We start from the raw sequence: 10,682 nt of genomic DNA on the forward strand, positions 1-10,682 counted from the left end.
GGAATAGCTCCTAGCAATATGCTTCTAATATGGATAGACATTTTATTGGTCTTGCGTTGTACATAAACAGTAGTTGCAGTAGAAACTGGCTGCTTTTAAGCCTGATTTGGTTGTCACGTGAAACTGGTAGTCCTACCATTTATGTTCTACTGCTCTGATGTGTGAGCAGAGAACTCTTAAGTTATAAAAACAAAAAAAAAACAACATCAAAAATGAAAAACACCAGAGCTTTGCATACTGAAAGTGTTAGATGGTTTTCTTTGGGAAGATGCTGAAGGATGAAACAGGAAGTGTGTTGCATTTACTGAAGTTAAAGGAAGATATAAATGTATAATAATGTGTTCAGTGTTTGTGCATCTTTGTGACTTCAAATTATACAGCAAACTAAACAACTGGTAACTACAGCGGAAGATGCTGCAGTTTCTGTCAGAGTGCTTTCTGTGACTTTTAGGAACCAGATTACATATCCTTTCCATACTTTGCAACACTGTTTTTAATTGAGCTGTTAGTGTTCCTAATGAACGTAGTTGACTGTAACATTCTATGTTTTTCAGGTCTTTTTTTTTTTTTTGAAAATAGATGATATTAAGAAGATGAAGTGATTGTAATGGCAGATAAATCTGTCCTAGGGATTTTTATCTTAACGTAAGTGCTGGTTCTGTAATGCTGAGTGCCAGCAGCGTTTTACGTTACGGGATAAGCCTACTTGGGAGGAGAAATTCTCTCAGATTTCTCTCACGTGTGGACTAAGGTTCAGTTTACCTAAGCTCCTTTTACTTTCCTGTGGTGACGTCAAGCCAGGTTTATCTGCTTGTTGAAAATATTCTGTCCATCCATAGTTAATATGAATTTGGTGTTTGCTTCTTTCACTGAGGAATAATTGGTGGGTCTTGCTGCTGTGGTTTTACTTTCAGAACAGTCAGCTTCACTCTACTATTGTACCTTTCATATCTGTTCAATTCTGCTATTTTCTAGGAGTTCACTGTAAAGCTTTTTAGAACTTCATTCTATGAAAGTCGTTCCTAAACAGATAGCATTGAATCATCAAATGGTCATTCCTCTCTGTATTACCCTCCAACAGATACAAACCAAGCAATTACAGTGATATCAATCCAAACGAAGCTTTTAAGGAAATGTTATAGCACATCAGCTTGAAGAGCACAGAAGATATTTCACTTTCCTTAGTCCTGAAATTTTTTATTGAAATACTAAAATCAGTTGTATTTTTCATGATTTTTCTGTGGATAGTACATTTACTCATTCTGTTCCTGAAACTTAGCAACATTTAAATCTAGGAAACTTAGAGATGAATTGTAGAGTGGTTTATATTGGAAATAAAAGTCATCCAGTCCTGTGTCAGTGCTATGGGCAGGGATAGCTTTCACTAGATCAGATTGCTCAAAACCTTGTCCAACCTGACTTTGAGCGCTTTCAGTGATGGGGAATCTGTAACAATGGTGCACAGCCTGTTCCAGTGCCTTACCCCCCTCAACATAAAAATTATTTCTTCAGAATAGTCAAGATAAATGTACCCTCTTTCAGTTTAAAACCACTGCCTCTTTTCCTGTTTCTACAGAGCCTGGTAAAAAGTCTTTCTTGTTCTTTCTGTTGAAAAGCTGCCATGAGGTCTCCCTGGAGCCTTCTCTAGGCTAAACAACCCCCAACTCTTTTAGCCATTCTTCACAGCAGCGGTACTGAAGCCCTCCAGTCATTTTGGTAGCCTCCTCTGGATGTGGCTGTTTCCTGCTGAGCAGAGGGGCAGAATCATCTTGCTCAACTTGCAGGCCTTCATTCCTTCTATGCAACCCTGGATATGGTCAACTTTCAGGGCTGCAACAGTGCTGGCCATATCCCATTTTTTTTATTCATTGACATTGCAAGTCCTTCTCTGCAGGACTGCTATCACTCAGTTCATCCTACAGTTTGAGATTGCCCCAGCCCAGATGTAGGATCTTATTACACTCTGAGGTTCACACAGGCCTACTTCTCAAGCCTGTCAGGGTCACACTGGGTGAGTTCTCTTCCCACTAGCCTCTCAGTTGCATTGCTCAGCTTGGTGTTATCCACAATGCTCAGTCCTATTAGCCATGTCATTAATGAAGATATTAGTCTCAGTACAGACCTTAGAGGAACACTGCTTGTTACCAGTTTTCATTTGAACACCAAGCTGTTGACTTAACACCTTGGCTACAGCTGTCCAGCCAGTTCCTTATCCATCAGTCAAATCCATGTCTCTCCAGTTTAGAGGCAAAATGTTGGCATTAGAGAAGCCCAGGTAGAGGGCATTAGTTTCTCATCCCTTGTACGCTGATGCAGTCGCTTTGTTGTAGGAGGCCACTGAGTCAGGAATTATTTTACCTTGCTGAAGTCCCGTTGGCTGTCTCTGGTCACTTCCATGTCTTCTGTATGCTTCAGTGTAACTTCTAGGAAGATGGGTTCCGTGTCCATACCAGGCTCTGAAGTGAGGCTGACTAGTAGTTTCCAGGGTCCTTCTTCTTACTCTTTTAAAAATAGATGTGATATTCTTTTTTGATCAGCCACTGGGGACTTCACCTGACTGCCATGATTTTTTCAAATGTGCTGGGGAGTAGCATTTCACTGCCAGTGCCCTAAGAACTGTGGGATGCATCTCCTCATTCCCATGGACTTGTGTATGTTCAGGTTCCTCAGGTGGTCTTGAACCTGATCTTTTCTTCCTATGGGAGAGACTTTGTTCCCATAGTTCCTGTCCTGAGATTCAGGGACTTTGAGATCTTTATAAGTGAAAACCTATATCCATCTGTAGGATAAAGCTTGTCTGTGTGTTTGTATTTATACAGATAAGCTTACACACACACATGTGCTAGAGCTGGATAGAAAAGGGAAAGTGATGAGTCTTTGCATACTGTTTGAAGCCAACAGATTAAAGTGTTATTGAAGTAATGTGCTGAGATAAGTTTTTCATAACTACAAATCTTAGTGTTCTCAGATTCAGGTGGTCCCACAGAACTTTATGGTCTCGGTCTGTTCACACATTACTAGAGGTGCACTGTGCACAAACTAGGGATTTTATGTATACTACATAGCAATGCTATTTAAAGTTACTAAAGTTGTAATTTTTTTAAACTATTAATATATTTTCAGGGGACGTAGCAGTGAAAATATTAAAGGTTGTAGATCCAACCCCAGAACAGTTCCAGGCTTTCAGAAACGAAGTGGCTGTGTTAAGGTGAGTTTGTAGTTTCTTTGCTAAATTTTGTTATTCAAAGCTGCTGTATTTGCCTATGGACTAAACTGTCTTGCTCAATATTCTGTACTTAATAAGCAGAAAAAGCAGATCTCCAGAGAAAGAGGGGATAAAATAAAAGGAGCATACAGTGATACTTCTAAATACTGTTGTAGTGCTGTGAGACAGCAGTAATAATGCAGTTATTTATAATAATGCAGTAATTCACTGCTACTGAAAGTTCTTTCAGACAACCAATACTAACATCCGTAAGCCCTCAGGTCATGTTTGGTCTATAGGAGAAAATGAAGATAAATTCTGCTGTCATTTTCATTGCTGGGCAGAATACTTGAGCTGTATGTCTTTTTAAGCTTGCAACATAATTCCCTTTCTTTAATCTATTCTCTGATCCATGTATATTGTTTTCAGATACTGGTTTTATGATGTCCAGTTAAGTAACTAATTTTAAAACTGAATCCTGGAACTGAACCTATATATAGGAATTATTTTTTTATTCCCTTATGGTTTATAGTGAGCCTTTGGTTTCCTACTGGGATTCAGTCTTATATTTTCAGTTGTCACTGTTCCATAGCTTTCAGGGTCATTTCTGTTATTCCAGTCACTTCTGCTAATGTCACCTGTGAGTATGACTTCTAGTTACTAATTTCAAAGAAACCAAATTTTCATGACACAATCCTCTTAAATGTTGGTGTTAGATAACTTCCTTAGACCTAAAAGGAAGGATTTTAATTTAAGACCTGAAAATAGCTCATTTCATTTCAAAAATCAGAAATTAACAACTGTGGCATATTGCTGCTACTTTCAAAACAAACACATTCATTTAGTAAAGAATTCATTTTGCACGATTTTTTTGTTTGCTTTGGCTTGAAAGCTGAGATACATTCCTTCAGACAAGAGCACATGAAAACATTTTTATGAAGACACTAATTGCTTTCTCTGCTGTTTCTATTAGGAAGACTCGGCATGTTAATATTTTACTCTTCATGGGCTACATGACTAAAGATAACCTGGCCATCGTCACACAGTGGTGCGAAGGCAGCAGTCTGTATAAACACCTGCATGTTCAAGAGACCAAGTTCCAAATGTTCCAGCTCATTGACATTGCTCGGCAGACGGCGCAGGGAATGGAGTGAGTAGGATAAACAGTCTGTATCTGTTTTATCTGTTGAATGCTCCCTTTTTCTTCCCCAAACCCTAGAATGTGTTACTGCTCCAACACAGCATTAGGTCAAACTGGTGTACTGAGTCAGGAGTTGATGTCTGAGTGCAGATGCTGTGAATGATATTAGGCAGATTCATCCCAAAACATTTCAGAGCTTCTTAAAAACTATTTAAACTATTTAAACCTTTGTCACATAGATCTGAACCTCAGTATCTGATCCATGTTAAAAGGACTGTTAGACTGCAACATTAAGCACACAAGCAACAAAGCTTTTAATGTCTTCAATTAAGCACTGTTACGTTCTGTTTTTTAGTATTTTTCCCTTACGGAATCTTGTCTTCATTAATGTTAGACTACTAATCACATGGTAAACTGATATCAGGTTAAACTTGTATGACCAGCATCCATTAATGTCACTTTGCTGCTGCTTCTTTCACAGCTATCTACATGCAAAGAATATCATCCACAGAGACATGAAGTCCAACAGTATCCTTTTCTAACTTAATCTCACTGGAAAGTGAGAACGATTTGTGGTGAACTTGGAGCTTTTTCTTGGAGAAGGTGAGGGCTGTATGTGAAATTGCTGTTTTAAATGCATATAACAAGAATGAGTAATTTCTTTTGATGAAAACAAAGTTACTTCTAGCAAGGCCTTTCATAGAAGGTATCTGCTGTTATAAAGATGACAAAAAGAGAAGCAGCAGTCATTCTCCAAGTGTGACTTATTTTGATTAAATAGTATTTCTGTGGTGGTGTTACGGATATTATGTCTCTATTATCTAGATAAGTGTATTGGAGATAAGCTTTCTATTTGATGAGGGATGCGTGCACATGTGGGTCCCATACTGTATTCCATATATTTTTAATAAATTAAAAACAACTTCAGATGATTTGCATAAATGAAGCCAGAAATCTTAATTTATACTCAAATTAGTAAATATTTCTTGTAAAAATGTACATTTATTAATACATGGGAATGTTTTGAACTGATGTCTTCTACCTTGGAAAATGCCTGCTTCTGAAATTGCCAAAAGAGCACTAAGCTAGCAAAACAAATTGTAATTTCTTTTCATAAACTGTGAACAGAATGTTTTGCAAAGGTATAAATTACTGCATTTGGCATATTTTTAAGTATTTTAAATTAATTTAAATGTAATTTACATATTTAACAGGATTTCCCCTTTCAGTTAGGCTAGAAAGAATAATCACTTTAGTATATATATGAATTTAGTGCATAGGAGGTTAGGGGTTTGTGATTCCTGATAATGGTAACCTTTCTTCTTTTTCCTGACTAGGAAATGAGAACTGTCAGTCAGTCAGCTGTGCTTCCATTCGAGTGATCTTTTGAATTAAAACTGTTCTTGAATGAAATCCTAAAATGGTTTCTTCTTAAAACAACCCTAACAAAGAAAGTGCTTCCCAGCCTTTCAACCCTTATAGACAAACCTATTAAGTACATGAATTACAAACCTGCATTTTGTTAACTCTATACATATGGATGCCATAAAATTACTACTTCTCTAAGAAGTAACTTGTAGCAGTTAAGACAGACAAAGCAAAAAAAAAACCAAACAACAGCAACAAACCCAGAAGTGTTCTTGGATAGTTGATGTGGATTTCTGATAACCCTAACCAGACACTTTGTAATCGTGTCAGAAACTTCAGCATCGTTCAAGCTTTCTACAGAATTTCTTTAACAACTGTTTAGATATATTTCTTCATGAAGGCCTCACAGTGAAAATAGGAGATTTTGGTCTAGCAACTGTAAAATCCAGGTGGAGTGGATCACAACAGGTGGAACAACCCACTGGTTCCATTTTGTGGATGGTGAGCAAAGTACTTTATTGCTGTTTAAGTATTAACAGCGAAAGAAAACTTCGTTTTGTTGGTTGATTATAGTATTTTTGACAGAGCTTTACATCGCAGTGACAACCTGCACTGTTAGCACTGTGCAGATGTTTATCCCAATTGTAGGACGAGTTCAAGGTGAAGAAGTGAAGTGCTGGAGTGTGTAACTGCCCAAAAGTAGACACTGTTCAGCTGTGTTTTCTCCTGAGTTTTTGGAGTTGTAAACATGCATGGCAAAGGCTGACAAGGACTGTCAGTAGAACTGCAAGGAACTGCTTCAAGGGGAGAGCCTTTTTCCTGCAGTCATCCCACCTTTCCCTAGAAGGGCTCTTCTCAAATGGAAAATAAGCAACTGCCCTCAATCTGCTTAACAAGCTTTGTGGTATATAGATAGTATATTTTCAGATGGATTATCTGGATGGTAAAGAGACACCCAATAATACAGGAAGTGCTTACCTGTCTCCAAAGATTGAGGTTCACTGATGAAACACCACAAGGGAAGGATCCAACAAGAGATCCTTCCCCAGTGGTGGTCAGCCCTTAAATGGGGTCTGGGAGAGGTGGAGCCAGACTCCACCCCTTCCTGTCACACCAGTGCATTGCCTTCACCTGTGTTCCCATGGCTGACTCAGTGCTCACCTCAGGTGGTCATTCAGTGGGTTCAGGCCGTGATTCAGCAGTTTCCATACATATACGTGTATCTACATATATATTATATGTGCACTTTCGCACTGACAGAACTCCAGAGCCTTAGAGGAGGTCCTGAGGTTTCCATCCTTTATTCACTAATTATTGGTTGACTCCTTAGCTTTCCATTTTCCCATCACTTGTCTTCTGTTCCTTAGCTTGTTAATACTGTGTTTTACTTGTTGCTTTTCTCCTAAAGGCACCAGAAGTGATACGGATGCAAGACAGTAATCCGTTCAGTTTTCAGTCAGATGTGTACTCCTATGGGATAGTACTGTACGAGCTGATGACGGGAGAGCTACCGTACTCCCACATAAACAACCGCGACCAGGTAAGGAACGACCGTGTAATACTGCGTGTTGCTTCTTGGGTATAGGGTGCTGGATTTTCCTCAAGAAATGTAGGACGGATGCAAAACAAGAACTGGAACGTTGTTTACAGTATCATTAAGTGTTGATGGTGACAGTAACTCAAGGAACACACCTCCTGCTGATGTGCTTCGCTATGTCAGTCAAGTCTTGTTTTATAAATTTGTATGCAGGAAAAAATTCCTCTTGATATTAAATATCTATTCATAGATCAGCAGGGTTAGATTCCGTGAAAAAAAAAAGGCTATTTATTACCAGACCTTTCAGTTTTAAATGCTAGTGCAGAGTTAATTCATTATTGAAAGCTTTCTTCTGTAGAGCACAAACTTAAAATTGTTTTAAAACAGCTTTTTGATAGCTGCTTTATTGCATTCTGCTTTCATTTGTTTTTAAATGAAGATAGAATAATGAGCATTGTTTGTGTCTGCGTGGGGAGAAACCGTTATTTTTGTGCCTACTGCGCTTTGTGGTCTGTGCTGCACCAAAACAGAAAATGTATTTTCCACCACTAGCAGTATCACTTAATGTTTGTCTTAAAACAGGCCCTCTTCCTTTATGCTCAATAGTTATCATTAGTCATGATGATCTCTTTTCAGCTCAATACCTGTGAATCTGTTTTGGCACATGTATTTACTGAGATACCTGAAATCACCGTTCTGACCAATAACACTCTGATTTAATTACGTTACTCAAAAGCAAGGCCATTGTTTCAGTTAACTGATTTGGACAAATATGCAAGGCTCTGATGGTGTGCTTGGCTTTGGCACTCACGTTTAATCGCTTTGGGACATCAGAATTTTGATGGACTGAAGCAGCTTCTGTGGCTTCAGTTCTGTGCCACTTACTGGCTGTTCTTTTTTAGATTATTTTCATGGTTGGCAGAGGATATGCTTCTCCAGACCTCAGCAAGTTGTACAAGAACTGCCCCAAAGCAATGAAGAGGCTCGTAGCAGATTGTCTGAAGAAAGTTAGGGAAGAACGACCCTTGTTTCCACAAGTAAGTGGCTTTTTTCAGCACATAATGACTTCTAAGTATTTTATAAATAGCCATTAGCACACAGAATACCTGAAGTGGATAAAAACATAAAGAGTTTAGAAACTAGATCCTGCAGTAAATAGCAGGATTGCAGCATAGCATGCTTCCTGCTTTTGTTGAGTCACACGTGCACCTTTAATAATCCAGCTCCCTTGGATTAATGGACACAGTAGTCAGAAGTAGTACCTATCCCACTTGAAGCACTATTGTACACCACAAGGCCACTCCTGTTGGTACAAGCAAACCGAATTCACTGGGGGATTGAAACTCCTGAAGCAAGTTTCAGCCTTTTTACAGAGAATAGCTGCCCTTCTCCTGTCACTGTGAGGATGATGAAGGTACTTTCTCATACTCATTAAAATACCTGGAATTGAATTACAGCACTTTTTAAAGAAGTTGCTGTTGTATTTAAGTACTTCTGTTGCTTAAAGGCTTCTTGCAAAATTTGTTTTTCTGAAGAGACAGTTAGGAAGAAGGTGCAATTCTTTCTCTGTCACATTGTTGGGAAAGTGCATGGATGCTTGCTTATTGATTGTTGTATCAATGAACTCACTGAATATCTGCCTGTGCCCTTGAAACTCAGTGAGTTTCCTCACAGCAGTGAAACTGTGGCAGTTGGCTTCTTCAAACTGGTATATTCCTGGAGTATTGTTTTCAGTGTTTCCACATAGTATGTTGTTGCTCATAAGGATATTCGTAAGGCCCTAATAAGCGAAGGTTTAAGACTTACTTGAAAAGACATGCTGCTCTTTGTAACACGTTGTCTTTTCATTTTATGTGCCTTTCCCTCAGATACTGTCTTCCATTGAACTGCTGCAGCATTCTTTACCCAAAATCAACAGGAGTGCTTCCGAACCATCTCTGCACCGCGCAGCCCACACAGAGGACATAAATTCTTGCACGTTAACATCCACAAGACTGCCTGTTTTTTAGGATTGTGCTCCCCTCCCCTTGATCTCTCCAGTGATGGGAAAGGAACAGGAGTAACAGAAGTTGTGCTTTTAATGCCTCAGTGTACAGGATCAGTGCCAGCAGGATCATCCGCATCCCCTTTAAGAACAAGCTGCTAAGGATGTTTGCAATTCTTACCCTGCAGGGACACAGCTCCACATTGCCTTTTTCTACAGTTTCTTCTACTGGGATAGTTAACAGACAATGAATCAAGAGATCTATTACTATTTTTTTAATAGATGCACTTGAGCCTTATTCTTCCCATACACAGAAGAGATGGATGTTTCTTTGGCAGTGCTTCTGGGTTGATTTGAATCTGCTGATAAACTGGTGTTTTTTTACAGCATGGATGACCTGACTTGGCATTTGAGGAAAGATAATGTGTTCCAGTGCTCTCTGATTGCCCCATGCCACTTCGTGTCAGGGGAGATTTGCTGGAAATGGGTTTTTGCAAACAAGACTGAGGGAAGAAGAAGAAAAAAAAACAACTTTCTGGAAATCAGCTCCTGCCTAAGAGCTTTCGTCAAGCCAATGAAATAAGTTAAAATGCTAATTCAACACAAAATAGTTTTGCAATAGTTTTGCACATAGAAGAAAAACTCTTGCAAAGGAATGGAGTATATTCTAAACTGTACTGCTCAGAGAAGGAAGCTAGCCAGTCTTGCTACGGTCATCTTCGGTAACTTAAGCGGCTTATTTTGGTACTATGGACTTGTTTCTTGCAGCCCAGTGAGTGGTAAGTGCAGAAAGACAGGCTTTTGTGGCTGATAAAAGGCTAATTAACAGAATCAGTATACTTCTGCAAAATGAGCATAGTTTTCATCCCATCTGAAGCTGTCGTCCAAGAGATGCACTATCAAGAGGAAACTGAGCATATACAGTTTTTCTTGCTGATTTGGGTTTTAATTTTGTTTTTATTGCTCCTGAGAAAATGCATTTATTGTAAGCCAAGGTTCCTCTGATTATCTTATTTTAATAAAATAAATTAAATTTTAGGTTTAAGATTTAATGTCATCATTTAATGTAGTAATTCATATTCTGACACACACAATTACATCCGAGAAGTTCAGGAGATAACATTCTGAATAATTTGTAGGGTAAGTATTAACTGTACGAGTAAAAATAGGTAAAATACTAGCTGTGACAGCCTATCAGTTCCCATTCACTTTACTTACAATATGGTTTTGATGTTACTGTAACAATCCCTCAGCAGCACCTACTGATGGAGCATCAGGCAAGTTCCCTGTATCTCTTCCACTCTGCACTGTCTTCTGCGAGCCTGCATTTTTCCCCTTAGGTAATGCATGTTTCCTATTGGTTGATCAGGCAGCAGGTGACAAGAAACAGGTGGTCTAACCTAAGAGTTACTTTTTAAATAACTATTCTGATCAATTGGAGAATTTA

At 38.7% G+C, this 10,682-nt stretch overlaps 2 protein-coding genes across 5 annotated transcripts in view; both read left to right on the forward strand.

Moving 5' to 3' along the window:
* RAF1 (Raf-1 proto-oncogene, serine/threonine kinase) overlaps positions 1–10,273 on the forward strand; it is a 38,970-nt gene extending 28,697 nt beyond the window's left edge. For all 3 annotated transcript variants that reach the window (XM_065749441.1, XM_065749438.1, XM_065749439.1), the window contains 7 exons: positions 3,124–3,208; positions 4,179–4,355; positions 4,828–4,874; positions 6,097–6,215; positions 7,123–7,254; positions 8,154–8,288; positions 9,120–10,273. In XM_065749441.1, coding sequence (XP_065605513.1) covers positions 3,124–3,208; positions 4,179–4,355; positions 4,828–4,874; positions 6,097–6,215; positions 7,123–7,254; positions 8,154–8,288; positions 9,120–9,260 — 836 coding nt within the window. In that variant the 3' untranslated portion in view covers positions 9,261–10,273. The remainder of the gene's footprint in view (positions 1–3,123; positions 3,209–4,178; positions 4,356–4,827; positions 4,875–6,096; positions 6,216–7,122; positions 7,255–8,153; positions 8,289–9,119) is intronic.
* The window catches only part of RAB43 (RAB43, member RAS oncogene family), a 258,462-nt gene that overhangs the window by 138,427 nt on the left and 109,353 nt on the right, over positions 1–10,682 (forward strand). The gene's annotated exons all lie outside the window — the stretch shown is intronic.

Source organism: Cyrtonyx montezumae, unplaced genomic scaffold (assembly GCF_038088225.1).
Source record: "Cyrtonyx montezumae isolate F1298 unplaced genomic scaffold, pur_monq_1.0 scaffold_6, whole genome shotgun sequence".
Taxonomy (NCBI): domain Eukaryota; kingdom Metazoa; phylum Chordata; class Aves; order Galliformes; family Odontophoridae; genus Cyrtonyx; species Cyrtonyx montezumae.